This window comes from Paraphaeosphaeria sporulosa, assembly GCF_001642045.1.
Source record: "Paraphaeosphaeria sporulosa strain AP3s5-JAC2a unplaced genomic scaffold CC84scaffold_8, whole genome shotgun sequence".
Lineage (NCBI taxonomy): Eukaryota > Fungi > Ascomycota > Dothideomycetes > Pleosporales > Didymosphaeriaceae > Paraphaeosphaeria > Paraphaeosphaeria sporulosa.
In genome coordinates, this window is record NW_017253367.1 from 108,449 (window position 1) to 136,398 (window position 27,950).

Below are 27,950 nucleotides of genomic sequence, written 5' to 3' on the forward strand. Positions count from 1 at the left end.
GGACACATTACTTTGTTTGGTAAGAAAAAACTATGTATGCGGAACGCTCGACAATAGAACTAGAAAGCACCTGCGCACTTAGCGTAGCTCGAAAATATGGTCCGGCTTGCCCTTGTAGAACTTCTCGCGCACTGCTTCGCCATCCATCATGCCATGGATGTATGCTTCCCCAAGAAAATTATAGAATCTAAAAGGATCCATCTCGAAGGCTTTCTTTTGTCGTTCCTTCCGCTCACTATCGCCTTCGCTTTCAGATTCACTTATTTCTTCGTCAAGCTCCGTGTCCAGTGTTGGTACGATGACCGGGTCATCTTCTTTGAATAGGATATCATGAGTGGATCTACCCTCGTTTGCAGTCTGAGAAGTTGAGGCTGGGACAGCATTGTCCGGATTCTCAGCGCCGGTCGTCGTATCGTCGTTTGCAGGTTGAGGTCTAGGCTGGACGGTATTGTCTGGACTGTCCGCGCCGGTCGACGTATCCCCGTTTATAGGCTGAGGGGATGAAGAATGAACAGTATTGTCCAGGTGTTCAGTGGCAATCGTATCCGCGTTTACCGGCCGAGGGGTTGAAGTTCGCACAAATTTGTCTGTTCTGTTTCTGTTGAGTTCTGTAAGAATCCTCTCTTCTTCCTCATGAAGCTTGTCCTTGACTTTTTGTTTGTAGTCTGCGAGTTTGGATTGGACATCCACCTCCCACCCGGGCTTCTCTTTTTTCAGATTCCTATACTGTGCTTTACGGAACCTGGCTTTTGCGGCTTTGCGAATGCATCGCCTTAGTGCTTCGATGCAATCTTCATACCTCTCTCTGTCATACTCTTGCTGACTTTTGAGCCCACCGTGCTTGCGCAGGATTACAGGAACTGTGCAGCCGTAGATGAGACACACCCAATCTCCTTTCCTTACACCATCTGAAGCGAGACCTAGCTTTCCCCCTTTTGTGCGAATCAAAGCCCTGTTCCAAATCACGGACTGGACGCGCCTGCAGAATTCCGCTACGATAGAGTTTCGCTCGTTGTGGATCAATGAAGATGTATCGACTGCATTGCTGCGCAAACCTCCTTTCATGACTGTTTCCTTGCAAGCCCGCATATAGTAGTAGGGCGGATTTTGATTATGCATACCTCGGTCTGCAACAAGCGTACGCCAGAAATCATCTGGTGGGTCACCAGGGTCGTCCCATAGTCCTCTGGTCCTTCTTGCCTTGGACCATTTCGCTAGGTCAAGCCAGGCGGATGGAATCGTACCCGCTTGAGAGACATGCGATACCTCTTCAACCTGATCGAATCGAAAGCCCTTGACATACAAGCTGTAATGTCCGAGCCGAGCTCGTCTGCGGAACTTGATGTCATCTACATCCACTCCCCAGAGCTGGCAAGCGTTGTAGTTACGACGACCATCCTGTGGTGTCCCCACAAGTGGGTCCGCGTTCTTTCGTCCCATTTTCACCATATCCATACCTGGATGGGGGAATATGTCGAAAGCCGCCCCAGCTATAGTTGCCACCCATGAGGGCAAGGCTAGATCGTCAACATGTTGTGGCTCAAAATCTCTAGGTCTACGGTCCTTGCGACCGCCACCTTCCCGCTTCTCTTTCTTCTTGTCTTTGGTCTTCTCTTCCTTTGGAAACCATCTTCGACTCGCAGGGATGTGTATGTCGCCTTCATTTGTCTCCTTCGCTCCTCGCGTAGTCATTGGTGAATCAAGCGGTGTCGCTTTTGAAAAGTATTCTGTCATGTCGCGGTTGTCTTCCACCCTGGCTCCCTTTGGCCCTCGCATCCAACCACCTTCATGCTTGAGTATTGGTGGTAGTTTGGGTGGATTTTCCTCAGACTCTCCAACTTTTTTCGTAGATGTCGCCTCAGGTGTAGCGATATATTCCTTCGGCCGCCAGTCTTTGGCCCACGGCCGACACAGAATGTCTAGTGCCTGAACCTTGTCGGTTTTCGCTGCACCTCTAATACAGAACTGCAGAAACTCTTTGCACACGTCTGGGTATGGACTATTGTAGTCAAGAGGATATGGCTTTTGTTCGATCGCGTCAGAGAAAACTTCAGCTATGAGAGCTTCTTTCGTCCGTCGAGTCAGCGACGATGGTGGGTGAGGAGCAGCATCTCGGGCAATAGCTATAAGCGCATATATCGAGTCGTGAGGGCGCCCACAGTCGAAGATGGAGAGTGAAGTCACCAAATATTCTAGACTTAGAAGACTTCGACGGACTTGGTCCTTCCTCGAAGAGCGTCTTCTAGTAGAGTCGTCCCTGGGTGAACTTCCCCCAGCAGCGGCATCATCGTCACTACCGCCGATATAGGGTCCATAGCCACCCCCTTTGTGTCCGCGGAAGATTCTCGCCGTTGCGTTCACGAGAACGCTTGCGCCGAGCTCTGAGACGTGTTCGAACCAGTATGGAACTACATTGTGGGCATCGTCTTTCTTTATGAGCTCGGAGAGCCGATGTGTTGCGGTTTCGACCTCAACAAAAAGCTCCACTGCAATTGCTAAATCAACCCAAGGGATTTGGTCGGGACCACAATACACTTGCGCCTTTTCTGCCAACGCTATTTCTTGCACTACCTATATACCAATTAGAGATGCTCAGCTGTATGTAGTCTCATTGCAACATACCCAACGTCTAGAAAACCAGTCTCTTTGCATTAACCCCAGAAGAGCCTTCCATTTCGGCGAGTGTTGCTGATCGATGCAGAGTTTATCAAAATCTTTGAGTTGGCTGATCTCGTCTTTCACAAACTGGATTGCTTGGGTGCTGTCATCGTCGTCTTCACCCAGCCAAACACATATCTCTTTCGCACCAGTGTAGACGAGGGACATCAAGGAGACCTGAAAGCTGCGCTCCTCCAAGTTCTTCTGGTCGATGCAGATGGCATCAATCCAGAGAACGCGGTCTTCCTTGAGACGAAGGAATTTCAAGGCAAGGCCTAAGGTTCTCGATACGCGTTTCTTGAACAGATTTCCCTTCCTTTTGATCATGATGGCATATTTTCCGTCATCCTCGTCGCCCCATCGCCAGGAAAGTGCATGATAAGGTTCTTTCTTCCCTAGTCGGGAACTCTTCAGAACTTCATCCAGCTTGACCCCATTGAGCACTGCAACAAACTTTGGGTCTGGATTTTTCTCTCTCTCCACTCTACTCAAGACCCTTCTAAGCTTGGTCATGTCCACAATGTCCTTGATCGTGGTATTCTCGAGAGCCTTTCTGAGCTTAGCCCTATCAAGCACATCATCGAGTTGCACATCATCAAAACCGAAGGGAGGCATGATAGTATCATCCAAGACATCCCCAACTACCGGGAAGGAGATGAGCTTAATACCTTCCACGATCTCATTGATTTTGTCCAGGATTCGCTGTGCCTCATCATTCAAATGTGATGAGCCTTCAGCGCCATTCGTAGGTAAAGGACCTGCACCACCTGGTGGTTGGGAATTAGGAGTGACAACCTGGACGGTTTCTTCGACAACTTTTTCTTGCGATGCGTCTCCAGCTTCCTCGGGGCTTAGCTTAGGCAAGCGTGTCTTTAATGTATCCACGATGCTAGCGTGGCTCAATATTCCTTTTACTCTTCCGCTCGTTGGACCGTCATTTCCAACATGCCTCAGTATACCATGGCCATCGAACTCAGCCTCAAACATCTCGCAGTTGATCTGTGGATTCTCCAAAACGCCAGCAAAAAGACGTAGAAGTCTAATGCGTTTTCTTTCTGGCGGTAGAGCGTTGTATACGTAGGTCTTAACGTCCGTAGATTCAAACTCAAGGAGTTCCGGGCCTCTATGTTTCTTTCGTTGCTTGCTGTCCTCATCGTTAATGGCACTGTGTTTGTGTTTCTGCCGCGCTTTGTTCATGATGCACGGGATATAATGAGGACCAAGACAAGATTGGTCGGTGATTTATAAGAAGTGAGAATGTTGCTAGAGCCCAGAATGGGTATGATGTGTACAGGTAATGATGTGAGACCAGGATGGATGCGAACAGTGGTGTTATAACAACACCCACGCATTTACGGCTCTGTTGTTCAGCTCGACGGCATCTGGACTCGGTATACGAAGTAGCGCTTAGCGCATCCAGGCAAAGTAGACGACACACACAACATGGCCAGGAACCGCCAATCATGTTTTAAATCATGTTCCGTATCGAGAAATCAATACAAAAACCGAAGATTACTGATTCCACATGGTTCATGGGGGCTGCTGATGGTCAGGGTATACTGGAAGGCTTTGGCGCAGCCTTTCATCAGAGTACGATTCATTGCGCGAACGACTGGGGGCGCACATTCCATGCACCGAGACACGAGCTGATTGTCTATGTGGTTCGCCGATCACTTCCTGCTTTGGACGAAGAAGCAATCATGTGGAGAGTTCAGCTCCGAATCTCAACGCAAGGCTGAGTCCCAACCTCGCGAAATATTAAGGCAAGGACCATCCCCTGATCTTATCAAGTATCAAAGATCACATCGTGCGTCTTTCCAGCCCACGCTAGGACTGGAGAAGGCCATGCCGGCGCGTGAGGTCTCCGGGTCTCGCTAACGATGGGGCGTCGCCTAAGGAAGCCTGTCGGGGTCGCTGAGCGGCGCTTAGCAAATACGGACGAGACGCGCGGTCAGTGTAGGCTGCTTCTGCCACATCGTTGGGATGGACAACGAAACGCGGTTGTACTTGAGTGGTGAACTCCTTCCGTGTTCGCGGTGAAAGTCATGTCTGGACACGACGCTAATGACTACTGGGTAATTAATTCCCACGTGTTCTCATGATCCTCGTCAATCTCCCAACCATGCGAGTCCTCGCTTCGGACCAGTTCTTAGGTCACCTATAAGCACAACTCTGTTTACAACCTTCAACCCACAGCCCTTATACTCTCGTAGTTGGAAACTTCAAGCAGCAACTTCATTTCTACGCGTCCTTGCAGCTCCAAAACGATGGTGGTGTCAAGTTTGCTGAAATCTATGGCGACATTCCTGCTTATGTGATTCTATCACATATCTGGGGAGCCGCTGTCGACGAGATCGTAGACCAAGATATGGTAGCGGGCAGCGCGACCGAATAAGCAGGCTATCAGAAAATTCGGTTTTGCATTGAGAAAGTTGCGAATGATGGCTTGAGATATTTCTGGATCGATACCTGCTGTATTGACAAGTCTAGCAGTGCTGAGCTATCGGAAGCGATCAATTCCATGTTTCGATGGTACCAGAATGCAGCGAAATATTATGTGTAGTTGACAGATGTGTCTATCCTGGGGTGGGGCCAGGCACATGACCCGGAAATTGACCATATGCGCACGCTCATTCTTGAACAAAGTAGATGGTAAGGGGGTGTGTGCATGATTGCAACTACTTTGTACACTTACATAACGCGGTAGGTGACTCCTCGGCGATTGAACGTCAAAGTGATCTGCTCAGGGATTTACAAAGGCTGGACACTCCAGAAATTACTTGCTCCTGCGATTGTTGAACCTTCTCGTCAGGGGGCGAGCAGCTAGGCGACAAGGACTCGCTCATTCATCAACTTCAACAAGTGACGCAGATCACCCATGGAGCTCTCGAAGGACACCCGCTGTCGAGCTTCAGTGTTGACGAACGAATGTCGTGGACAATGAAGCGCAAGACCGACGAAGATGCTGCTTACTGCCTATTTGGTCTCTTCGATCTACATATGTCGCTGTTGTACGGAGAAGGTAGGGAAAGAGCCTTCATTCGCCTGCTCTGCGAGATACAAAATGACCAAGAGGCCGACATGCCGCCCGGACTAGAACAAGCGCTGGTAGGTCCTTGATTTCTACAGCCTGATGTCAAAATCACTGAAAAGCCTCTATCATCCACTCACGACAACAAAGGCGCTGTCCCTCGCGGAAGAAATGTCGCAGCCGCGGATACGTCTGCCGATGTAGCATCAACTTGGCCACTGGTGTTTGATCAACAGCGTACGACCGATATGCAGGCATGGTGGAACGATTCGATTGCACAGAAATTGAGGCTGGACGGATATTCTAACGTGCCAGTCTTATTGATAAAGTGGGCGGATGAGCTCGATGATCTGAATACCTCCCCAGAGGCAAGTCTCTCTTTCCGGATAACTTTACCGGACTTGGTGCCTTGGCTTAAAGCCCGCTCCGACAAAATTATCTTAAAAATGTGGAGATCAAATTGCTCACCTTGTGGCAGCACAGTGTACTCAATCTTGCATCTTGCTAAAAATCTGTAAGGTCGAGGAACTTGAGACCGTATTTCGTGAGCGATACAACTTTCGCACTGAGACTTTTCAAATCAACGTTACAACGAAGCCACAGCTACAGCTGACGCGTCACCTACTACCTTTGTGATGAAACGTGGTAGTCCTGATAGTCTACTGATTGTATATCACTGCGGGCATGGTCTCCATCGGAAGAGCCACGGAATTCTCAAACTGGCTGCCACCAAAAGGTATAAGGATAAACTTTATTCACATGAGCCCCGAGCGAATTAGACCAAGGCAGAGAAAAACCGACAAGCCGAAGAAAATGAGTCAGAAATCCTGGCCATACTCGATTCGGCATACGCAAATGACAGCACAGTGACTGCGCAAACCGTCAGCAAGTGGGAATCCGCCAGCAATGGTAATCGGAACAGAAAGGAGAAGGTTGAGCTACTCATCGCATGCACGATCGACCGGATGACTGAACTTCCTGGTGAAGGCTCATTCACCCGGGCCTTGATCGACGCCTCAATTGAGCTGCTCGTGGAGTCTGGCGATCGCTCATTCTCGACGTTTCAATTCAATCAACGAATAGCCTTGGACAAGCGAAGATACGAGGAGCCATCATAACTCTGGTCTCTCTCAGAAGATATTGACCGTCATATTTGTCTTGCACGTCTGAAGGAGAATGAGAAGCACACGAAATCCAACAACCATTCACTCCGCCGATGGACGCAGGGCCACCTTAGCCTTCGCCTAGCTGTGCGCAACAGATGGCTGCATCGAGGACAAATTGAACTTATGGCCAGGTCCTTAACCAAAACATTCAGCGACGAGCCTGTCTTTTGAGTTCGCAGCATTGATTGGGTCAGCTACAGTACCACTGAAGCACTTTCCTTCAGAGCAATCTCATCAGCGACATTGCCTTGTAAGAAATTAGTCTTACGACAGCGGAATCAGCGTGGTGTGGAAATACAGGATATGGAGGATGCGGACCCATAACGGAGGCGAGGTCGAGGCTATGTCCATAGAGAAGACGACGTATCGAAGCGACTGCACTTAGACAAGTCTTAGAAGGGACGCTATCGTGCTTCCAACGCTGCTCTGTTGTTCCTACAAAGTCATGATAGCGAGCGAAAAGATCTATCAAGCATAGTCCAATCATACCTACCAGGTATAGCCAACAAGGTGACCCGATGATAATGACGCCTCCTGGCCCATCAACACTAGCGATGCAGTATGTTTCTAGTGCCCCCAGTAAGTCAATTCAGCCTGGGGTCACCTGCCAAGAATCAGACTGGCGAAGGCTTCACAAAGTCTGGCAAATATACTAAAGCCGATGCCGACTCTAACACATGTTTTGCTTATCTATTAAACCAATCACACCTACTTATCATGACCGACAGTTTGAACGGCGTAGTGTTCTTCTAGCAGATTTGGGTACCCAAGAAGCGTGTGCATAGGCTTTCCAGGATGTGTCCAAATAATCAATATCGCATCCAAACCTCATGATCAGAGATCCCTCACACGATTATCGAACTCGTACACACCATAGAAGCTAAGAACCCCATAGTTTCAACAGCCCAGAGCTTGCGCGGCGCATCTGCCCACCACCGAGAGCGGCAACATCACTTTCTCAAAGATTACCCGATGGCAATTTCGATAATTTCCATCATCATGATTTCATGTAGCACATCTACGGGAAATGCATGCATCACTACTTTGACTTTCCGGTCAACCCTCACAGATCGTCTTTCATTGGTCTCTGCCCATTATCCAACAAGGGTTTGAAGTCCCAATTCGCCCCAGTCTTCAAGCCCTCACCATCAGAGCTCTCCCCAGATTGCTTGTTCCATCCGTTGACGATGAGCTGTGCGACGTTCTTCCCAGAGAGCGCGCTTGTTTCCACTGTGTTAGCGTTAGCAATTGCCCTAAACCATACGCGAGGCAGCCGCCTCCAAGTTATCTCTAGGGCAAATGTCTTGTGATGGTACTTACTTGTACTAATAAAACTCTCAATAGCACTCGTGTACCAAAGTCCCTCATCCAGCTTGATCTCATCAAACGTTACGCGAGGATACTCATAGGGATACGAGTGGACCTCCCAATGGTTGATCCAGCTAACCGTGCCATCGACGTCGCCCTTCTCAGCCTCTTCCTTCGATACCTGAAGCCCAAGCACACGGGAAAGGAATTGATGATCGATCCGCTTTGGCGAGAAAATCTTGTAGATGTACTCGCTGCGTGGCTTGGATCCGTGGACATTTACGCCCGAGCTGACAATTGAGATGCTGAAGAAGCCGGCGCGGCCCACGTTCCTGGGTATCCGTCAGCAAGATCCATAACTAAGAAAGGCATACCAGAGTGCTCATTGAGTACTTACGGCTTTGATCCATATTCTTCATCGACCTGCAGGGTCGTAAGCACATACTCAGGCACCGGCTTGTCTGCCTCCAATCCGAAAGCTGACGGATCCAGCTTATGAGGCGTCGCAAAGTGCGTTACGTGCAGCTTTACATAGGGAATCTCCTCGGGCGTATGCTCCGGTGCTGGATCGATGGCAAGGTTGGAGAACTGGAGAGGTGCAGCCAAGATGACTTCGTCGAAGCTCGAGACGCGGCCGGCGATAGTTGTCAAGTTATATGACCCATCTGCCTGCTTCGATATACGGGTAATGGTGTTGTTCAGGTGCGTCGAGATAGAGTCGGACGAGCTCAACATGTGTTCGAAGATCCTCCAATTGCCCCCCGCGATACTCATAGCCCCGTTCGTAGCCAAACAAACCATAGCCTCGACACCATGAATCGTGCCCAGATTCGAAGCGTAGTTGACGCGCGTGCTCGCCTGCACAATCTCATTCGCAAACTTCGGCGAAATGCCCTTGTTCTGCATGTATTGCTCACCCGTCAGCCCCGTCGCCTCAGTCAAGCCCACAAGCTGCACCACGTCGCTCAGACTGTTCCATGGGAAAAGCGGCCGCTCGTACATCTGCAGGAACTTGTCCACAGTCTCCCGCATCAATTTATTCGCTTTTACAGGCGCATATCCATATCTCCAAAATAGCTTCGCCAAGTCCCACCATCCTCCCTCGTTCATTGTGAAGACGATTTCTTTCCCGTTCCATATTCCTACTTCTGGGATATCTGCGAGGAGGTTCTCGCGGTTGTTTGTGGATAGGTTGAAGGCCTTGGTCGCATTTACGAGGATGTGGTTTACATCGACGAAGATGGACGCGCCGAGTTCGACGGCTTGGTCGGAGTCTGACCAGGGATTTATTGTGGTGGAACGGCCGCCGATGTGCCAGTCGCGTTCGAAAACGTCAATCTGTAGTGGTATCCCAGAGTCTTGGGCGAACTGTGCGAGGTGGTACGCAGCGGATGAGCCTGCCGCGCCGGCGCCTAGAACGCCTCAGCAACGTACAGACTGGATGTGGATAAATCTATTACCAATTATAGCGACGCGTTTGGGTGCTATTGCGGGTTGTGCGAGCTGGCCATTGCCGCTACTGCGGAGAGCTGCGGCAAAGCTCAGCAGCGGAAGAGCGGCGGTCGTGAGATGCATTCTCGAGCGAGTCACCTAGACAGTCAGGACAAGGCTTTGTGAGCAGCTTCGTGGTACTTTGTGAAGCATACAATGGAGCTACGTCGAAGAAGACGTGTATTCGAGCCACGGTGGTATGCAGGCCATGGGACGACGTGCAGCGAAACATTGGCCGTGAGAGGATGACGATAGCGACAGGGATCAGCTCGCAGCTTTATCGATAGCACCCGAAGGCATGACTCGCGGCATGGTGGCACCAGTTTGACTATACCTTCGTTTCCTAGGTCAGGGTCATAATAGTTCAAGTTCAAGTGTTTGTGAGTTGACTTGATGATGATCACGCTAGTACTCATAAACACTACGATAAACAGTAAATACAGGGCAACCGGTAAACAACTAATGAAATCCAATCAATACGAAACCCAAACTCCATGCTCGCTGTAAAAGAAGGGTATATGCTCGCTAGAGAAAGAAAGTCGTCAATCGTCGTCTCGTCGTCGTCGTGAAGCAAATATACACCCATACCCGTAATACCGAAAACAAGATAAGATTACTTCCACCTCCTCAAGCAGCCTGCCCCTTCTTGAACAGACTCCTCAGCCCCTTCCTCGTCTTGGCCTTTTGGTCAGCAGGAGCTCTCGTGACCGGATGCCCCTTCACAGCAGCTTCGGCATTCAAACGCTCTGCCTCCTCGTAATTGAATGGCACCGTCCAGTTGCGCTGCGGTATCTCGCCTAGCTTGGTGCTGTCGGAAGCAAATGTATAGGTCGACGGTGTAGGCTTGTCGGCGCGTCGCCTAGGGATGTTGTGGGTCGCATTGGAGAACGGCAACGGCAGGTGAGGCGGCAGGCTTTTCATCGCAAAGTATTCCGGAGGTGTTGGCAACGAGTTGGTGAATGCCGCGGCTTTGGTGGCTTTGGGTTGCGGCCATGTTGTTGGCCGTCCGGTGTCAATCGAGAGCGCCGGCTTCTTGGGCGCGGTGCTGTTGCCTTTGGTTGCTGGAGCTTTTGGAGGCGGAAAGGGATCGTTGGGCGAGTACTCCGGCAGCGGTGGCGATCTTGGAGGCGTCGTGTACGGCGAGCTCACGTTCGTAGATGGTGCTTTCGATGAACCGCTGGAACTGCTCATCGACCCTTTGCGGGCATTTCTTGGTCGCACCATGGCTAGCTGCGTTTGCTTTGAACTCCCAGTGGTTCCGATGGTCTTGACTGACACGCGCGTCACTGTCGGGCCCTGTGAGCGCTGCCGCGAGCTGCTGCGCTTCTTCTTCTCGGGGTCGCCCCTCGACTCTGACCTTCGGTGCAGTTGCAATTGCGACTGACTCAGCCGCTGATACAGTGAGTTCAAACTGTCGACTGCCTCTCGTCTGGAGATATCGGATAGACTGGTCAGTGACTTGTAGTCCAGCTGCAGATCACTGCTCTTGGAGTCCTGGTGCAGAAAGGTCGCAATAATCCTCACTAGGCCAGTATTGAACTTGATCAGGGTCTCCACGAGTGATGCATGTGCAATTGCTGCCTTGGTCAGCACGATTCTATTGCGCGCCAGGCAGCCATTGTATGACAGGTAGTACGAGAACCACTTACCATCACCTTTCGCAAACTTCTCGCCTTTATCGCCGTAGCAGCTCTCATATTTCTCCCGCAGCTCCACAGGACCCTTCCTCAGAGAGTTGCTCAATTGCAGCTCCGGTTCGAATGGAGCGCTCGACTCCCTTTCTCTATGCTTGCTCTTCCTCTTCCTGCGCCGTTCCCGCAATCGCTTGAAAACATTCAATCCATCTGTAAAGGCATGTATGAGGTTCGACACGCAACTCGCGACCTCGCCGTTGCCGGCGCTCCTCTCAGCCTGAGCTTTCATCTTGTTTAACTATGCATTTGAAGGCAAAACAAAAACAGCAAAAAATCAATTGTGGGATTTTATACCCAAGAAACGAATGCACAAGCGAGAGGTGAACGGACGGGACGGTGTGCACACGTCAATCGTGGAGGTAGAGTCACACGTTTTAGCTGCTCGGAAAAGGGAACCTAGACAGGGACGGGGCCGCGTCCGAGGACGAACCCATAGTTAACCGTGTCCTCCATCCTTGCGCCGGCCTCGACCTCGCGCCCCGCTGCCCACGCCAGCGAGCTGTTCCTGCATTTGTGAGTGGTTGCGCGCACGCGTAGCCGCCCGTGTATGACTCTTGGAGGGATGCACGTTGCTGAGTGGCCAGACGCGCAGCCGAGTCGAAACATGAATCCTTGCTCGCTGCGCTGGAAAGGGATTAGAGCCCGGCTAGCCATGTGTGCTGTGCGGAGAGCATAAAGTGTGCATATAGAGAAACCAGTCGGTGGAAGCGTGTTGCTTCGAGCGACGATGAAGTTGCGACGTGGAGAAGTTGACCGATCTGGCGTGAACTCTCTGCAGACCACTAATCTAATCCAGCAAGCCGGCTGGGACTCTACCAGACTACAACATACTGACGAGAGCAACAGGCTCATCAGAAAGAAGTCTTCGAAGTTGTTGCATTCTTAACACTACTAGTTCGAAAGCACACCGCCAATCGTGGAGTCATGCACTGATCCACAGCCTGTACCCTTTAATCCTATGCGCGCCAATCAGCCACTACCCTACCCTAACCAGGCATATTTTCAATGCCTGTCCGTGGGAGCTACACGTCGACTAAACGTATGCTGCGACCTCGACTAATACTGGGGATACGGGAAGACGCCACCGCCAGAGCAGGAGGCGGCATCGGGATCAGGTATTCACGGGAGGCACTGCATCCAGTCCAATGTAGTCATAGGACGACCTTGTCGTGTGCATTGTGGTATCGTACGTGAAAAATCTAACTTGTGCCCTCCCTACCGCGACCGCGACCGGTCTTGCTGAACAGTCAATCACACACGACATCCCAAACGCCTCGCTATGCTGCCAATGCCAATATGTTCATACTTAGAACCAATCGTGTACTTTACTCATCGTCCGTCTCCTCTACGGTAACCGGTCGGGGGCCGCTGCTACCCGCAGCTGACGGGCGTGCGCGGAGCTGGTTAGAGCCTTGAGCTTCAGGTCCACTCCCCACGACAGCAGAGCTGGAACCTTCACCCTCGTTGTTACCAGCGTTATCAAAGCTCCAACTCGAACCCAGAGAGCTTGGCTCGGACGGTGCAGCAGTGGAAGGCAGTCCGGCTGTCGGATTGGAGGTCGGTGGCGGGCTGGAAGATGACGCAGGCGCCGGGGCCGGTGAGCTTTGCACAGCCGGGAAATACCTGCGGGCTGTGCCTGATGGGCCCGTTTCCGTTGATGCGGGTGCTTCTGTGCTCCCGTTTTGTGAAGCCAAAGCCATCGGCCTCAAAGTCCAACCGTCCGGGAGGGTTAATCCCTCAGGCACACCAGCATCGCCCTGTCGAAGCACCGGACCATTCGTGAAATAAGCCTGCGGATTAATCGGCGGGATGGGTTGGGGGTTTAGTGAGGCAATGGGTGGTAAGTCTTGTCCCACTGCTGCCGCACCTGAAACTTGTTGAAGACGATTCAGTTCGGCCAGGAGAGCGTGTACATTATCCAGTTGATGATGCTGATTTTGCAGGTGCTGCATCGAGGTTAAGATATTCTGTTGGATGCGTAGAATATCCCCTTGAATGTCATTGGGGTGATGTGGGACACCACCAAGAGGAAGTGAGGTAAAGGCATTCGGCAGCTGAGGAATGCCCTGGTCCTGGACTTGCTGTTGAGGCTGAAGAGGATTAGGTTGCTGAGCAATCTGCTGAGCAAGTCTCTCCATCAGGAGGTTATTGTTAGCATTGGCATTACCTTCAGCGGGTCGATTCGCAGGGAGGCGCAAATTGCCGAGGGCAATGCGAACGGGGCCAAAGTTGAAGACCCTTACGTTGCCTTGGGGTTGGTTTGGTTGACCCGCTTGAGGCGCAGGCTGGTACTGGCCTGGTTGAGCAGGAACTGCCGGTGGCTGCATATTGCCGTGCAAGCGGCGAAGATCGTCGAGGCCAGGACCTGGCAAGTTTATTTGGCCTGCGTTTGCTTGGTTCTGAGTGTTGGTCGGGGCTGTCGGTTGTGCGAGTACGGATCTCCGGCACGTGGGACAGACCTGTTGTCTTTCGAGCCAGCTCCGCAAACAGTTGAAGTGTAGGATGTGTCCGCATGGGAGTTTCTTTGCTCGTTGTCGCTCATCCATTCTGCGACGGCCAGGCTGTGCTGCTTCTCCTGGTTCCACCCAGGGCTGCATTTCTTCGCGACAGACAATGCACGTGTTCTCGCGCTCCAGTTCCTCAGCAGTAGCGTCTGGATAGCGGGCATTCATGTCTCGTGTGGCGTTCCGGTATTGGTAGAAGTCGTGGAGCCTCTTGACGAAAGAGCGGAGCGTCATGAATAGATCGCGCACAATATGGATAGGAATGCCGTAGAAGGTCAGAAGGAGGAAGAAGAAAACCATGTAGACGATGGATTTGATGGCGTCCGTCATGAGGTCCAAGAAGAAGACCCAGCGACCCTTCTCTTCCCAGCCAGGAACATCATCGTCGTCATCTTCATCCTCTTCCTCGGCGACAGGCTCTCCAGCAGCCTCGGCTGCCTCTCTGCGCTGCCTGGCTTGTTCGCGGACAACCCTGCGGACTTCATCCCGTGCCTGTTCTTGGCGGTGCGTAATGGCGAGCTCAACGAGCGACAGGCCGTAGCGCAAAAGGGTGGATATCGATGCGATGGCCAGGAGCACGTACTCGAACCCAAACATGACCATGACGCCTGCTCGCGCGTCTGCCAATACCGAGTCGATGCAATAGAAGACCATGAAGAGGTCGTAGCCAACCGAGAGGAGCAGGGAGCTCATCAGACGCGCGTGGAAGAGTTTCGGGTTCGCCGGAGGCTGTTGTTCGAGGAACTCGACGCGACCCTCTCCGATCCATTGCCACACCTTGCCCGCAAGCAGGCACAGAAACATGGCAAAGAACCACAGGCCGATGTCATCGCGGAAGATGGTCATTGCCAGCAATGTCTCGCTCACGGCGAACCATGCTTTGTCGTACAGCTGCTCTGTCTCGATGGGGCGCAGGGGGCCGTAGAAGAGTCGCTGGAGGCCATATCCGACGCTTCCCATGACAATCAGGGCGAGGTTGGCCAGAAACAGGATCGAGCCGGTGCTCTGGGATATGTACACGGCGGCCGAGTAGAAATTGGGGCGCTCGACGAAGGCGCGCACCAGCACAATGTTGGCCAGGACGGCCGAGCTCTGTAGCTGTTAGCTTGCAGGTGGGACCAGTTGCGCGCCGACGGAAACGTACCGCGATGTACATCTGTAGCCGACTCATGGTGAATGTCATGCTAGCGTGACTCCAGAGCGAGCGATGTGCGGAGGTCCATCTGAGGTGTCGAAGCCTCGGTGGTGGTTATGCGGCGCGTTGCGGGCACGTCTTGACACGTTTGCTGAGGCCATGTCGACGCCCGGCAATGACGAAGGCGCCAAGCCCGACTCTGCCACCTCCGCACGTGCTCCGCTCTCACCCACCTTACACACCCCACCACCTCCATCAATCAAGGACTCGTGCGGTCAGTGCGGGACACAGGCACTGAAGCCTCCGAGGCGGCACCGACAAACGGCTGCTAGGAAAACTGTTCGGCGCAGCTATGCTATATTGGCCCAGCGCCCGAGCCAGGCTCCGTCCAACAGCCGATGCTCGGTCAGATTGTCGGCACTGGTCCACTTGAGCCTCAAGCTTTGTGCATGCACGATCCATCCAAGCCCAAGCCAAAGTTTTCGAAGACCTCGTGGCATCTCAGGCCTGTGCTCTGTTGCCCTGTACCAGAACTCGGAGTCGTTTCCGCTCTACAAGTCGGCTCTACAAGATGCCGCACGCATGCTCAGTCGATGCCGTCTTCAGCACACCTGCGTCATCACGCTCTTTTAGCTGGAGTGTCTGGCCCTCATTCTGACTTGGGCGTGTACCTGGCGCCCAGCCGTTGCGGGGAAGATGCATCCATGACGCGGGGGCCTATTGGTCTACTACTACTCGACCCCGGTTCCCCTCCCAATACTTGACTAGGTTCTCGATGCTCGATCCGCCAGCTTCTTGGAAGGTTCGCCATGGCCTGCGAAAATCTACTTAAAGGCGCTCTGCGCCCCATTGATGATATCGTGCTTTCACATTCGCCCATCTTGTGTCAATTGTTTTCGCACCGCGGGGACATCGGCAATCATGCTGCGAACACTGCCCGTGTTGAGCTTTTTGCTCTCCACTCTTCATGGAAGCATTGCTCAAAATACGAGCACACTTCCAGATGTTTTAGATGCCGAGACCATTGCATCACTCGGAAACAACAGCCTTTTCACACGATGGAGACCGATATCACATTTCAGCGCCCCTGCTGGGTGGATGAACGTGCGTAGCCGTACAAGCAATCCAATCAACATACTTGCGTTGTTAACACAGCGTTAGGACCCATGCGGGATGATGTATGATCCGACTGGAGACGAGTATCACCTCATGTACCAGTGGCACCCGAACCACATCGATTGGGGTATGTCATTATCGACGAATGATGTCAACCATGGCTAACTCATGCTAGGAAACATCTCATGGGGGTACTGTTACCTGCTCAGTAGTCCAAGTTTCAGAGGCTAACTAAGTCCAGTCATGCTACATCAAAAGATTTGATTACATGGACCGACGTCGGCGGCTGGGAAGGAAATGACGCCGAATCACTGGTCACTGGACCCGTAGGCTCGTACAACGGCCTTGGAATATTTTCAGGAACTGCGCAGCCTGTTAATCTCCAGGGCGAACAAGACGGTACTCTTCTAGCCTTCTACACCTCCGTGTCGAAACTCCCGACCAACTGGCGTATTCCATACCAGAATGGGACCGAAACTCAGAGTCTTGCTATATCAAAAGATGGCGGTCGGACTTGGCAGGAGTACGAGAATAATCCTGTCATCAGCCACCCGCCTGAGGGCTGGAACATTACAGGCTGGCGCGACCCCTTCTTCGAACCATGGCCGGAAATGGACTCCATCCTCGGACAGTCCGAGCCCCACTGGTATGCAGTCTTCGGGTCGGGTATAAAGGGAGTCGGTCCCCGTATACCCTTCTACAGCGCTCCCGCAAACGACTTGACCAACTGGACCTTCTTGGGCGCACTTTGGGAACCGTCAGATAACGAGACCCTGGGGGATATTCTAGAGACCAGCACTTACGCCTTCAACTTCGAAGTGTCGAATTTCTTCTCTTTAGTCGACGAAGATGGCGACGTAAGTAATCCATCGTATACGACGTGGATGTCTTCCCATGATCGCTCAATTGAGACACCACTCTCACATAACTCACACTGACTTTCTACCTTAGGTTCACTATTACACGCTCTTCGGAGCTGAGGGTGGCAACACAACTTTCCATCCGCGTGCTGCAGCGGGTTTGTGGAATGAAGGTATAGTCACGAGGCGGGCAAACGGATCTGCACAATTTACTCCGGTAGCGGGAGGTGCCATCGATTCCGGTCTGCTATATGCCGTCACCAGCTTCAACGATACCAAAAATAACCGTCGAGTCCAGTGGGGCTGGGCGGTAGACGAGCTGAACCAATTCGTAACTCAACAAGGCTTCAACGGCGCTTTCGCTCTTCCCCGCGAGATGTATGCCAAGAAGACAAGAGGACTGATCAATGCAAATGGTGGATTGACCACGAAGGGAAACAACCGTGTTGTGGAACACAGTGATGGCACTTACACTGCCTACACCTTGGCCGCACGTCCGCTTCCGGAAGTGGTGTCAGGCATCCGCAACGGGACTACGCAGCGTAACTACAGATCCGCGGCGGATTTGCCAGTGTCCTCCCCCCGCATCCTCGGGAATGGATCTGACCATATGGAGATCAAGGCGACATTCCGCAATGTCACTGGTCCTGCTGGCCTGACCATTGCACGTTCTCCAGGAGGGGAAGAGTACACGACGATCTACTGGGACCCTTCAAACTACACCATCAACGTCGACAGGTAAGCCAAAGCATTGCCAACTAAGATCTGTCGTTGATGTACTAACCTCCCTATAGATCACATTCATCCACCATCGACAACATCGCCCTCAACTACACAGTTGTAGGGTACTTCTATCCTTACACCTTCGCCAAGACCGGTATGGAAGACATCGTTATGAACGTCTTCATTGATGGCTCGTTGGTCGAGCTATACATCAACGATCGCTTCTGGCTCACAACACGTATTTATCCCGGCCGCACCGACTCGACAGGCTTCGGCATCTACGTTGATGGTAGCAACAGCACTCACGCTGAGGTTCCCGAATTTATTTCTTGGGTCGGAACCGCGAATGTGTTCCCGGAGAGGCCGCTCAACTCCAGCAGTCAACTTGTATTTGATACCGCGGAGCAGACGAACAATTACACCTGGTGGTCAGGGAGGTAGAATGTAAGCTGAGATGCAATTAGTCTGGATCTGACGTAATACACAATCCCTTGCGGCGGAGCGCTATGTCCTGGAGGATTTTCAAAGTGGAACTATGTATGCGACGAGCGCGGTCAAGGGGCCAATTCTTGTGCGCGTAACCCCGCGGCCTTAACACTGCCAAACCCATAAAGTATTTCCAATTGTGTTCAGATGCCACCACTCCAACATTCATATCGTGTCCCAAGTCCAAAATTTGGCATAAACACCCTTCACCACCCCCAATCCTCCGCCTCCTTTAAGCTCGTAACAACACTCTTCAGCCTCCCTCCTCAGCCCTATCCCCATCTCCACAATGTCCATAACAATAGTCCTAGCAACCCCCACCAACCTGTCCACCCTCGCCACCATAAATCTCGCCGCCTACAGCTACTCCCTCGCCTTCCACTTTGCGCACAAAAACTGGCGCGACACCACCGCTCTCCTTCTCTTCTTCAGCGCGCGCCTCGCCATCCGGTTCGACTCGTCTACCAGCCAAGGTCTCAAAGCAGTTGACGCCATCTCGCAGGACGTGCTGAGCTTCATCTGCTGGACGCGGGAGAGCGGCGAGGGCGAGAAGGTGGTGCCGACGCGGCAGATGCTCGAGCGAATGCCGGACACTATGAACAAAGAGTTTGTGGAGGAGAGTGGGAAGGTGATGGAGGAGATGATGGTGCATTTGCGAGGGGAGGAACATTATTGTGCGTTTCCAATTCTCCTGGCGTGAGACGCGCGCAAGATGCGGCTACGCGGCGTAATGCCGCTCGAGTGTACAACTCAACGCACCGGCCACAGATCTCTCGTCTTTCGCTGTCGCTCCAGCGCACCAGGGGGAAGGCATCGGCTCGCAGCTCCTCCAGCACGGTGTGCAGATGGCGGATGAAGCGCGGCTGGCGAGCTGGCTGATGGTGCTTCCGGGTAGCCATGAATTGTACAAGAGGTATGGGCATGAGGATGTAGATCATAGGGACGTGGATCTTGACAAGTGGGATGCGGGGAAGAAGAGGGGGTGTGGAATCTATCAGAATCGGGCAATGAAGAGGGCGTGTAGGCCGATCGAACAAAGTAATGACCTTTGATGGAATGTCAGGTCAAGTGCATTTGTAAACGTCAACGGAGATCTTACAACTCACTAATGCAGGAGTTTGCAAAAAATCTTTCAGATTTTGTGGATAGAATCATGTATGTAGAGGCATAACCATCATATAATTTTGATGCATATTAAGTTGCTTTGACAGGAGAACATACCCATCTAAGCTTCCGACCCCACCTCCACTGCCTTCACCTGCACCCCCTTCATTTTCGCCAACCTCTCCTCCTCCAATCGCTTCATCTCGGCCCTCACTTTTGCACTATCCGGCACAATCAGCTGCCTCTCCGCCGTGATCTTCCACCCTCCCAGATTCTCCTTTCCTAGCGCCTTCAACGTCTTCTGCTCCACAACGTTGTACTGCCCATCCGCGCGGTTGAAGTTGAACGGCTCCTTTACGCTGACAGGCGGGTTCGTAATAACCCGCACCTTCCGTAGGGTGTTGTTGCTCGCGCTGTGCAGCATCAGCGGATGCAGGAGATACACATCGCCAACCTCGCCCGTGACCTCCACAAACGCCTCATCGGGCATCTGCTTCGCGATGTTGATGTAGAAGCTGAGATCCGAGCCCTCTGATTTGAACGTCGGATTGTCGTAGCGGGACGTCATGCGCGGCGACACGCCCTCGGGGTGATCGTACAGGTGCTTTGCGACGATGGGGATCCCCGCGGGGCAGATGATGGTGCCGCCGCCATTGGGCACGATGTCGGACCAGAGAGGGATGACGAGGAGCGCTTGCTCCGGGGAGTCGAGGTAGTGCACGAAGAAGTCGCCGTCGACGTGCCAGTTGGTCAAGTCCTGCGGTTTGACGTATTTCCCTGCACCTTGGGGCGTGCCGACGTTGACGATGAATGAGTCTTTCCAGCTGGAGACGGAGTCGTTGATGTTGGATTCGCCGCCGAGGAGTTCGCCGATGGCGGCCCAGGCCTTGGGAGCGACGGAGGCAGCGGGGAAATATCTGTGGATTGGCATGTTTACGCGGCCTGCCTCGTTCTTGGTGTCCCTGGTTCATGTGTTGTTAGTGGATTTACCAGTGAAGAAGCACAAGATTGCTTACCAGGTCGACATGTCGTTCGGGTCCATACCGAGCCGTGTCCATAATTCTGATTGAAGCTCTGCTGACTTCTCGCGCGTAAAGCAACCTGACAACTTGATCCAGCCGTGTTCGAGAAAATGGTCGATCTGCTCCTGCGGCAGCTTGTACTCTTGTTCCGCCATGATGCAAAGAAAACGTTGATGTCAGTAGTCAAAGTCCACCAAACCAGAGTTGCTTAAGTGAGCAAGATTCACTGTGCAGAATAAATACGGGATGCAATCTGTGAGACGACGCAACCGGGTCAACGGTATTGTGGGGATTTTATGTCCCCTCTATTCCCGCCTCAATGCCGCTCCAACCCCACGATGATGAGGTAAGTGCCATCTTCTTCTTGGCGCTTAGAATAGCAGGTGCATACTGCAGTTTATCCGGTGGGTGGACAAACACGTGGACAAGCGTCAACCAGCCTACATGTCTCTAGTTTCACGCTTAGGGATATATTGCTTTCGGCCATCGGAATTCGATAACCATTCTTATAGGACGATTTGTGACTCCTTTAGTGATCGCAACATACTTTCATCTTGTACAGGGGTACTTTTGTCGAACGGAGTTGATGATTTCCGGCAGCAATTGTATTGCTTCATGCACGATCGGGGTTCGTAGCGTGCGGTAGTTTGCTTGTGTGCTCCTTTGAATTTGGTTTTGTCGCCTCTATTGGTCACTTGGATTATTGCTTTGAACGTGCAAGAGTCATACCACGATTGCCGACGGACGAGGACGACGATCGGCGTCGTTCTCCGTCGACTTGAAATTTACCATAGTCAACTCGTGTCTTTTTCGAAGGTCAGTAAGGCCCCCGAAGAGAACGTCTTGATCGGTTTCGCGACTTCAGCACTGTAAGGCATGGTCACGTACGCTTCAAGCACCAATATCGGATGTAACGGATCTTACTACGTACAGACCATCATATCGAACTCTTACACGTTGGCTCGCAGTTTCTTCTTGTTTATGTCGAACCCTTCTATCGTGCTTCCAGTCGCCTTGTGCTAATGCTATCCGTGGAAGCGTAGTAACAACAGCCGCTCTGCGGTCCGCCGGGTCTTGAAAGTTTCGACATGATCTCGAATACCACAGGGATATGGTCGTGATAACCATAGCTAGATCCGAACTCATAGGCATACATGAGATGGAAAAGCAGTGGGTTTCAAGTTGCTCCACATCCCCAAGAAAGCATGTGGTCATAGCTCCCAGAAAGATGAAGCCGCGGTCCGACCGCGTCGTACACCGTAGATAGCCGCTCCGCTTTCATTGTTACCCACTCCACAACTACCACACCCCAGTTTTGCGCATCTAGGACTGTCGAATACCTGAAGACGATTTTTTCCAAGCCGACACGGGCATAGCATATGCACAAGATGCCTCTCTACAGGCCCGCATTCCGGTTGTACACGCTCCAAATCCAACGCCGCGCATACTCGAGTGCACCCTCTCCGGTCATAAACGTTACCAATGTCCCCGCACCACACTCGGGCAGCATTCGCATTCTCTCCTTCAACCGGCCGGCCGCGCGGAACGCTATATCCCGCCAGCTGCTCGCCGAGCTGACGCACCAGGTCAACAGTATCCACAACGAGGGGGGCAAAGGCGCAACGAGGGCCCTCATATTAGCAAGCGATGTAGATACGAGTTTCTGCGCAGGTGCAGATCTCAAAGAGCGCGCCACGTTTACGCAGGAAGAGTAAGTTTCTCCTTCGCTCCCGGCTCGGCCACGACGTGAAGCTTACGATCCCACAGCACAGCCAACTTCCTCACAACGTTGCGCGGCACGCTGAACTCGATATCCCAGCTACCGATTCCCACGATATCTGCACTCGCAGCGCCGGCGTTCGGCGGCGGCCTCGAGCTCGCTTTGACAACCCACCTGCGCGTGTTCGCATCCACCACCACCGTTGCCCTCCCGGAGACGCGCCTGGCTATCATCCCGGGCGCAGGAGGGACATATCGCCTTCCTGCCCTGATCGGATTGGGAAGAGCGCGAGACATGATTCTCACAGGGCGTAGAGTCGGTGGTCCAGAGGCATACTTCCTTGGCCTGTGCGACAGGCTGATAGAAGTCACGGAGGAAGAGGCAAAGACAGAGGGCGCCGCGCGGAAGAAGGTACTGGCGGAGTCTATAACTCTCGCGAGGCAGATCTGCGAGGGCGGGCCAATTGCCATCAACGCCGCATTGATTGCGCTAGAGGGTTGCGCATTGGGCGAAAAGGCAGAGAACCCGGCGTACGAGATGGTCGTCAAGACGAAAGATCGCGACGAAGCTTTAGCAGCATTTCGCGAGAAGAGGAAGCCCGTGTTCAAAGGACATTAGGTTAGAGAATCCACAAACATGTAACGGCGTCTCAGAGCTGCTCAAGGCTCCGCTTGTTGCGATTGCTTGTATCTGATTCGTACTGGTTTACGTGTCCACATGCATATCCTCACATCTTACTCTTGATCTCCTCTAGCAGCTTCTGCAGCTCCCCCTTATCCGCGGGCTTCGTCGGCCACTCAATCCCCAACCCCTCGGTCTCATTCGGCTTGGGAATCAGATGGAAGTGCACATGGTCGACTTCCTGGTGCGCGATGCGTCCGTTGTTCTGCAGAACGTTGTAGTCCTGCACGCCCTGCGCGACGGCAATCTTCTTCGTCACGGAGAGCACCTCGGCGAGCTGGTCGTCGGGGATGTCGTGCAGCTTTGCGCCGTGGTGCTTGGGGATGATGAGCTGCAGGCGGGGCGTTAGCTGGAGAAGCTGCGCACGTGTCTCGGGGCCAGGGAAGCGGAGGGGAGCAAGGTAGCGGAACGTACAGAGTGGCCTCGCGAGAGTGGCCCGATGTCGAGGAAGGCAAGCGTCTTCTCCGACTCGAAGAGCTTCAGCGACGGAATCTCCCCTGCGCAGGCGGATTAGCGGCGGCTCGGCTGGAGCTGTGGCGCTCACTTGCCCTTGATGATCTTGCAGAAGATACAGGCCATTGTGGTGCTCAGTGTGGGCGCGGGGTGACGTGACGTCGTGCAGCTGTCGTGAGGGCCGGCGGTTTAGAGGTGCGGGCCGAGAGGTGGGGGAAGGCGCGATGTGGGGTAGCATCGCCAGGCAAGGGCGGGTCTGTTCATGGCACCTTTGCACACACTGCACCCCCCACGCAAATGCGCTATGGTGTTCTCATCAACACGCGCTCTCACCGTGTATCCCTCCACGTATCTGAGATGGCCCTATGCTTGGTTGTAGAGCTGTCTGACCGCCGATGCCCATGTGCGCTTGAAAGGACTATCCGCGTGCTAACATAGCCAACTCCGACACGGCGCGGCGCAACGCGCCGCTCCATGAACAATAGAGAAATTCAAGTGCCAGTAAGAGGTTTCGTGGTCTACCTCAAAAATTCGCCTGGCCAGGACCATTCACGACTCCAATGCCGGAAACGCATTCGCAGGGCGGTGTCCAAGAGCAGTTTCCAGCAGGTGTCGAATACTTGGCTCGGGTTCTGTTGGGCTCAACGAAGTTATTGCGGCACGGCGTCCACAACCCGCAATACGAGCTCACAATCCAGTCCCATTGTCCTTGTTCCGACATGGCTTTGCCCGTCAACCGAGATGCGACATGCGAGTTCCATCTACAAGAACGGACCCGTATGCTATGCTCAAGATGCGGAGCACGCCTTACCACGAATGGCTTGGCCACTTTCATTCCCAAAGCGTCGCATGGGGTGCTTGAAGCAGATCACGCTGTCTCGGCGAGGCGGAGCATCTTCCCATGTCTCGGATCCTCCTGGAAGCGTTCACGAACGAGGCCCGCATTTGCAGCTAAAGGACATGCTTGCGCGGATCATATTCGCCCGTTGATCCTCAGGCCCATCTGCCCTCCGGCGGCCCAAGCGCTTTCAATGCATCTATAGCCAGCGCCGTATTACTGCGTCAAAGAAGCGTCGCGGCACAGTAACGCCGCTCAGGTACGAGGCGACGCTTGGTGTTATCAATCTCTCGTTACCAACCGGAGCGAGTAAATCGACCAGTTCTCAACATTGGCAACCCAACTCAATGCTGGGCTTGGTCTTGATGTAAAAGACTCAGTTCGTGCTTTGTTTCATGCCAGGCACAGCCCATGTTCGCGGCCCGCATGTTCGCTGGACTCGCTGCACTGAAGCAGGCCGCAAAGGATTGTTTCAAAGCATTCGCACGATCCTATTCAGCACCTGCAGGTGCTGTCACCAATGACATTTCCGTTTGCCTATAGACTTTAGGACCGTAAACGTGCCCCATTGAACTGCTCGTCGGAATACGGAAATTTGCAAAACAAAGTCTCAAACAACGGACCAACAACGTGCGTGCGATGCATCGCCCCCACGGACTATGCTTCTTCTCACCTACGCGAACCACTCAGCACGCTCGAACATGGAACTTCGGACTGTGGCACAGGGCGCGCCACTTTTATGTCAGCATCTCCGACCAATCATTGCCACGAAAGCATTGTCCGTCGCTACGTGAGCCACAATGCTCTCGCATCACTGTGTTGTCAAGCCTGATGACCTCCATGACGGAGTCTTGTAGGGTGAGCTCCGATCTCTAATCTCCTGACTCAGGACTCACGCAGGACTCCATACCGCAAGATAGATGGTGCACCTACCCTTGTAAGCTGAAGCTACGCCTCCCTACGCCTCTAAACCCTGGTCGTCGTTTCATTCTGGAAGAATGTCAGATGCGGCCCGGCTGGGTCCAGGCATTTCTTGTTGGCAGGATGCCTGAACGGCCTCTTCTTCATTATAAGATGGATGATCGGCGCCGCTCTTCCAATCTCCACTAGCATCAGCATCAGCAACTTTCTCATCTTCTTTGCTCTATACCCAATCTTGACTACCGGTTAGTCGTCCACTCATTGCATCCTTGCACGTTCTACACTCTCTTGAAAAACAATGTTCTCCCGCAGCCTTTTCAGCGCCATCGCGCTCCAGACTCTCGTTTCTACCGCCCTTGCCGGTAACGCAATCATCAACAACCACTGCGGCTACGATGTCACCGTCTTGTAAGCCGACCACTAATCTACAACAACACTACAGCACTAACCGTAACCACAGGAGCACCGCCACCAATGCTCAGACCCCCATCCCCGCCGGCGGCTCCTGGTCCGAGGGCCTCCAGGGCCACCAGTCCCTCAAGATCGCCAAGGACCCCAACCTGATGTGGGCCCACGGTATCACGCAGTTCGAGTACTCCGTCGCCGACACCCTCTGGTACGACATCTCTCTGATCGACTGCGTCAACTTCGGCGCCGACGGCGGCGTCGACGGCGCAAACTGCGCGGGCTACGATGCCGGTATCCGCATGGAGGCGACCGGCGGCACCTGCGCTGTCGCCAACCTGCCCCCCAACACGCACGACCCTAGTCAGGCTTACTTCGTCTGGAACGACGATCTTTCCACTAAGAGCTGCCTTCCCGGGGAGATTGGCGGTGACATTACTATGACGCTTTGCTCGGGTGGAGGCGCAAAGAGGAGCGTCGCTGGACGCATTCAGTACTAGTAGGGACACGATGGGACGGGTAGACGGATGAGGAATATGATCTGATCTGATTTGATATGGACTGGGTTGGCTTGGCTTAGTTACAGATTCCCCCTTCTTGTGTTGTTAGGCTCAGGGTAGAGCTGAATACAGATTTGAAAACGCTGAGCTTCTATCCCAAATAAACACTATGAGGTGAATTGTAGACACTTGTTGACTGTATGAAGCAGTCTTCGGAGCTAGGCGTTATTGCGATTTAGTACGGCGGACGGACATGGCAGCTTGATACTTGTTAAACGTCGGTCGCAGATTCAGTGTCCTACGGAATGATTGATGCCGTATGTCGTTCCAGTACAGCACCATACTCAATCAGCTTATGATTGAATATCCATTACCATGCACCAACTGAGCGATGTCCATAGTGACCCCATAGGGTATGGCGAGCTGAACCACCCTTGCGCAAGGTGAGCAGATTCTGGAATAGAAACTCGCGACTAATTTCGTTCCTGGCACGTGGCCGAAGTAACCGTAGTAGCAGGGCGGGGGACAAACAAGGATTTGACATGTCAAGAGATGGGAAGATCGACTGTCGAAACGTACATGTTGATGATCTTGAGTGTGCGAGGGGCAGTGAGAGGTTTGCTGGAAGGTGGAGAGGGGAAAGAGCAGCTAGTGCATGAACGGCCTTGTTTGAAGACACTGTCGAGCCTGGAAAGTTTCTGCGGGCTGGCTTACACAAGATGGGTCGAATTCGGCTTGTGCACGTGCGCCATTCGTCCATGAAGTTTGCGTACAATGGCTCCAAGATACCGCTCACTGCGTCGGTCCTCCGCCGTTCTTTCCTGGTGCGGTGTTCATGTGTGGTAGTCTCGGCTATCCTGATATCGCATTGCCTACTTTCTGTGAGACCCACTCCAGCCACAAGCTTTAGATCCAGGCACGGTCTTTCGTCAAGCAGTACCACCGCATGCGTGTACGCATGCGCGATGCCCGTGACAACAGCCATCATATCACTGGTTGCGACGGAAAAGGACACGGTGGTTCTAGATTCTGAGCGGGGACTCGGAGTAGACAAGATGAAGAGCCAGCAGCATTGATGCCAAGCGAGAGGATGCTGATGGAGAATTCACGTACATTTGGCGCGTGGAAGTGTAGTCGTGTAAGCGATCTGGGGTTGAGAATAACTAGTGGAGCATATAGTTTGGGCGAAGAGAGGAATGGAGGCGATGTAGCAGAAAACATTGATTGCATTGGTCTCAAGTTTTTGGGGTATGGGTCGGAGTGGTATCAGTGGGTATAAGGGGAGCACAGGTAGGCAATAGAAGCAGTTCTGGGCTCGCACGCCGTGGAATGGATGTGTCCCGAGTCCACTGTCGAGGCCTATCGGAGCACTGTGAGAATTTGACACGACGCCGGAAACTGGGAAGGCGAACATGTTGGCCGTGTGAGTGCGACGCCTTGAGAGGCGTGCCAGTAGTAGCCTTAAGTTCGCATAGCGTGATAAGAAGCTAGGTCCCTTCGAACCTTCATTAACATAAAAAGAGCTTGGAGGTCCGGCTGAGAAGAGAAGAAGACCACCGAATATTGCTATTGTCCAGGGATCAAGCGAACCGAGACAGCATAGTAAGAAACGACCAGAAGACCACTTGTCTTTCACTGGAGAAAGGTCAGACTGGCTACGGGTACTTGGGGTTGTCCTTGGAGCAGCTGAGCGCATACCATGAATCCATTCGACAATTTGGCGGTAATTGATGGGAGAGTCACGAAGCTTTGGAGTCAGGAAATGCCGAATGAGCTAATTGCATTTCAACCACATCGCGAGACTCGCATCATGGAAGAGACGTCGGTCTTGCATAGCGCATGTTTAGCTTTTTGCTTTAGTCATGCGGAGAGGTTGCTGGAGGAGACTCGCATTAGCAGACTACGGACAGCATACCAACATCCTGTACGGATAGCAACGCTGTGACATATGTACAGCGATGGCTGGGAGGCCTGCGTTGGGGCTTTGTCCAAGGACATATCGTCGACCCTCGCCTCGTATTAGAACATCGTGACAAGATTCGTACATAATTTTCCTACTGTCTCAAGACTTTTCGTTATCCATAGTGGCTGACAATAAAATCCAGGCCTTTTGTGGCTATAGGATCTCAGGATA

General features: G+C 52.8%; 14 protein-coding genes across 14 annotated transcripts; 7 read left to right on the forward strand and 7 right to left on the reverse strand.

Moving 5' to 3' along the window:
- Positions 1-78: 78 nt before the first annotated feature.
- CC84DRAFT_1250213 (uncharacterized protein) lies at positions 79-3,855 on the reverse strand (the record flags this gene model as incomplete). The annotated part of the gene is made up of 5 exons (XM_018184302.1): positions 79-393; positions 652-2,216; positions 2,298-2,571; positions 2,623-3,084; positions 3,604-3,855. 5 exons carry the CDS (start codon positions 3,853-3,855, stop codon positions 79-81), a joined length of 2,868 nt encoding a protein of 955 aa, XP_018032895.1.
- Positions 3,856-4,703: 848 nt separating this feature from the next.
- Positions 4,704-5,778, forward strand: CC84DRAFT_1188723 (uncharacterized protein; the record flags this gene model as incomplete). Its single annotated transcript, XM_018181002.1, has 6 exons — positions 4,704-4,733; positions 4,916-5,029; positions 5,066-5,215; positions 5,255-5,303; positions 5,406-5,465; positions 5,522-5,778. The coding sequence occupies 6 exons, from the start codon at positions 4,704-4,706 to the stop codon at positions 5,776-5,778; spliced, it is 660 nt and encodes a 219-aa protein (XP_018032896.1).
- A 595-nt stretch (positions 5,779-6,373) lies between these two features.
- Positions 6,374-6,807, forward strand: CC84DRAFT_1178170 (uncharacterized protein; the record flags this gene model as incomplete). Its single annotated transcript, XM_018180323.1, has 2 exons — positions 6,374-6,425; positions 6,479-6,807. The coding sequence occupies 2 exons, from the start codon at positions 6,374-6,376 to the stop codon at positions 6,805-6,807; spliced, it is 381 nt and encodes a 126-aa protein (XP_018032897.1).
- Positions 6,808-7,844: 1,037 nt separating this feature from the next.
- Positions 7,845-9,892, reverse strand: CC84DRAFT_1124257 (prenylcysteine oxidase-like protein 1 precursor). Its single transcript, XM_018175684.1, has 5 exons — positions 9,810-9,892; positions 9,624-9,753; positions 8,561-9,575; positions 8,176-8,495; positions 7,845-8,085 (listed from the first exon to the last, which is right to left on the reverse strand). Exons 2-5 carry the CDS (start codon positions 9,736-9,738, stop codon positions 7,919-7,921), a joined length of 1,617 nt encoding a protein of 538 aa, XP_018032898.1. The 5' UTR covers positions 9,739-9,753; positions 9,810-9,892; the 3' UTR covers positions 7,845-7,918.
- A 146-nt stretch (positions 9,893-10,038) lies between these two features.
- On the reverse strand, positions 10,039-11,727 carry CC84DRAFT_1166374 (uncharacterized protein). The gene is made up of 2 exons (XM_018178946.1): positions 11,304-11,727; positions 10,039-11,231 (listed from the first exon to the last, which is right to left on the reverse strand). The coding sequence occupies exons 1-2, from the start codon at positions 11,575-11,577 to the stop codon at positions 10,282-10,284; spliced, it is 1,224 nt and encodes a 407-aa protein (XP_018032899.1). The 5' UTR covers positions 11,578-11,727; the 3' UTR covers positions 10,039-10,281.
- Positions 11,728-12,503: 776 nt separating this feature from the next.
- CC84DRAFT_1150420 (uncharacterized protein) lies at positions 12,504-15,258 on the reverse strand. The gene is made up of 2 exons (XM_018176706.1): positions 14,997-15,258; positions 12,504-14,944 (listed from the first exon to the last, which is right to left on the reverse strand). Exons 1-2 carry the CDS (start codon positions 15,033-15,035, stop codon positions 12,674-12,676), a joined length of 2,310 nt encoding a protein of 769 aa, XP_018032900.1. The 5' UTR covers positions 15,036-15,258; the 3' UTR covers positions 12,504-12,673.
- On the forward strand, positions 14,937-15,730 carry CC84DRAFT_896964 (uncharacterized protein). The gene has a single exon (XM_018187827.1). The coding sequence runs from the start codon at positions 15,060-15,062 to the stop codon at positions 15,618-15,620; it is 561 nt and encodes a 186-aa protein (XP_018032901.1). The 5' UTR covers positions 14,937-15,059; the 3' UTR covers positions 15,621-15,730.
- Positions 15,731-15,908: 178 nt separating this feature from the next.
- CC84DRAFT_1219515 (glycosyl hydrolase-like proteins family 32 superfamily) lies at positions 15,909-18,127 on the forward strand (the record flags this gene model as incomplete). The annotated part of the gene is made up of 6 exons (XM_018183085.1): positions 15,909-16,091; positions 16,149-16,230; positions 16,279-16,294; positions 16,345-16,960; positions 17,055-17,701; positions 17,758-18,127. The coding sequence occupies 6 exons, from the start codon at positions 15,909-15,911 to the stop codon at positions 18,125-18,127; spliced, it is 1,914 nt and encodes a 637-aa protein (XP_018032902.1).
- Positions 18,128-18,461: 334 nt separating this feature from the next.
- CC84DRAFT_1178174 (uncharacterized protein) lies at positions 18,462-19,224 on the forward strand (the record flags this gene model as incomplete). The annotated part of the gene is made up of 2 exons (XM_018180324.1): positions 18,462-18,846; positions 18,941-19,224. The coding sequence occupies 2 exons, from the start codon at positions 18,462-18,464 to the stop codon at positions 19,222-19,224; spliced, it is 669 nt and encodes a 222-aa protein (XP_018032903.1).
- A 173-nt stretch (positions 19,225-19,397) lies between these two features.
- Positions 19,398-20,624, reverse strand: CC84DRAFT_1261273 (uncharacterized protein; the record flags this gene model as incomplete). Its single annotated transcript, XM_018185051.1, has 2 exons — positions 20,293-20,624; positions 19,398-20,238 (listed from the first exon to the last, which is right to left on the reverse strand). Exons 1-2 carry the CDS (start codon positions 20,451-20,453, stop codon positions 19,398-19,400), a joined length of 1,002 nt encoding a protein of 333 aa, XP_018032904.1. The 5' UTR covers positions 20,454-20,624.
- Positions 20,625-20,744: 120 nt separating this feature from the next.
- CC84DRAFT_1166377 (uncharacterized protein) lies at positions 20,745-21,458 on the reverse strand. Its single transcript, XM_018178947.1, has 2 exons — positions 21,230-21,458; positions 20,745-21,103 (listed from the first exon to the last, which is right to left on the reverse strand). The coding sequence occupies exons 1-2, from the start codon at positions 21,448-21,450 to the stop codon at positions 21,022-21,024; spliced, it is 303 nt and encodes a 100-aa protein (XP_018032905.1). The 5' UTR covers positions 21,451-21,458; the 3' UTR covers positions 20,745-21,021.
- Positions 21,459-21,567: 109 nt separating this feature from the next.
- CC84DRAFT_1166378 (ClpP/crotonase) lies at positions 21,568-22,673 on the forward strand. Its single transcript, XM_018178948.1, has 2 exons — positions 21,568-22,009; positions 22,066-22,673. Exons 1-2 carry the CDS (start codon positions 21,687-21,689, stop codon positions 22,634-22,636), a joined length of 894 nt encoding a protein of 297 aa, XP_018032906.1. The 5' UTR covers positions 21,568-21,686; the 3' UTR covers positions 22,637-22,673.
- Positions 22,636-23,291, reverse strand: CC84DRAFT_1166379 (HIT-like protein). Its single transcript, XM_018178949.1, has 3 exons — positions 23,248-23,291; positions 23,114-23,196; positions 22,636-23,030 (listed from the first exon to the last, which is right to left on the reverse strand). The coding sequence occupies exons 1-3, from the start codon at positions 23,276-23,278 to the stop codon at positions 22,746-22,748; spliced, it is 399 nt and encodes a 132-aa protein (XP_018032907.1). The 5' UTR covers positions 23,279-23,291; the 3' UTR covers positions 22,636-22,745.
- A 1,810-nt stretch (positions 23,292-25,101) lies between these two features.
- Positions 25,102-25,961, forward strand: CC84DRAFT_1166381 (uncharacterized protein). The gene is made up of 2 exons (XM_018178950.1): positions 25,102-25,319; positions 25,372-25,961. Exons 1-2 carry the CDS (start codon positions 25,210-25,212, stop codon positions 25,814-25,816), a joined length of 555 nt encoding a protein of 184 aa, XP_018032908.1. The 5' UTR covers positions 25,102-25,209; the 3' UTR covers positions 25,817-25,961.
- Positions 25,962-27,950: the final 1,989 nt, after the last annotated feature.

Excerpts from the sequence above, each read along its gene's own strand:
- CC84DRAFT_1166378 (XM_018178948.1), top strand. The coding sequence starts at position 21,687 with ATGCCTCTCTACAGGCCCGCATTCCGGTTGTACACGCTCCAAATCCAA. Across the intron at positions 22,010-22,065 it reads GCCACGTTTACGCAGGAAGA|CACAGCCAACTTCCTCACAA; the intron begins GTAAGTTTCTCC and ends ACGATCCCACAG.
- CC84DRAFT_896964 (XM_018187827.1), top strand. The coding sequence starts at position 15,060 with ATGTGCGGAGGTCCATCTGAGGTGTCGAAGCCTCGGTGGTGGTTATGC.
- CC84DRAFT_1124257 (XM_018175684.1), bottom strand. The coding sequence starts at position 9,738 with ATGCATCTCACGACCGCCGCTCTTCCGCTGCTGAGCTTTGCCGCAGCT. Across the intron at positions 9,576-9,623 it reads CAAACGCGTCGCTATAATTG|GCGCCGGCGCGGCAGGCTCA; the intron begins GTAATAGATTTA and ends GAGGCGTTCTAG. Across the intron at positions 8,496-8,560 it reads GAAGAATATGGATCAAAGCC|GAACGTGGGCCGCGCCGGCT; the intron begins GTAAGTACTCAA and ends ACGGATACCCAG.
- CC84DRAFT_1150420 (XM_018176706.1), bottom strand. The coding sequence starts at position 15,035 with ATGACATTCACCATGAGTCGGCTACAGATGTACATCGCG. Across the intron at positions 14,945-14,996 it reads GGCTACAGATGTACATCGCG|AGCTCGGCCGTCCTGGCCAA; the intron begins GTACGTTTCCGT and ends TAACAGCTACAG.
- CC84DRAFT_1166374 (XM_018178946.1), bottom strand. The coding sequence starts at position 11,577 with ATGAAAGCTCAGGCTGAGAGGAGCGCCGGCAACGGCGAGGTCGCGAGT. Across the intron at positions 11,232-11,303 it reads GAAGTTTGCGAAAGGTGATG|CAATTGCACATGCATCACTC; the intron begins GTAAGTGGTTCT and ends TGACCAAGGCAG.
- CC84DRAFT_1166379 (XM_018178949.1), bottom strand. The coding sequence starts at position 23,278 with ATGGCCTGTATCTTCTGCAAGATCATCAAGG. Across the intron at positions 23,197-23,247 it reads CTTCTGCAAGATCATCAAGG|GGGAGATTCCGTCGCTGAAG; the intron begins GCAAGTGAGCGC and ends CCGCCTGCGCAG. Across the intron at positions 23,031-23,113 it reads CACTCTCGCGAGGCCACTCT|CTCATCATCCCCAAGCACCA; the intron begins GTACGTTCCGCT and ends CCCCGCCTGCAG.
- CC84DRAFT_1166381 (XM_018178950.1), top strand. The coding sequence starts at position 25,210 with ATGTTCTCCCGCAGCCTTTTCAGCGCCATCGCGCTCCAGACTCTCGTT. Across the intron at positions 25,320-25,371 it reads GGCTACGATGTCACCGTCTT|GAGCACCGCCACCAATGCTC; the intron begins GTAAGCCGACCA and ends CCGTAACCACAG.
- CC84DRAFT_1166377 (XM_018178947.1), bottom strand. The coding sequence starts at position 21,450 with ATGCCTATGAGTTCGGATCTAGCTATGGTTATCACGACCATATCCCTG. Across the intron at positions 21,104-21,229 it reads AGAGTTCGATATGATGGTCT|ACACGAGTTGACTATGGTAA; the intron begins GTACGTAGTAAG and ends CCTTCGAAAAAG.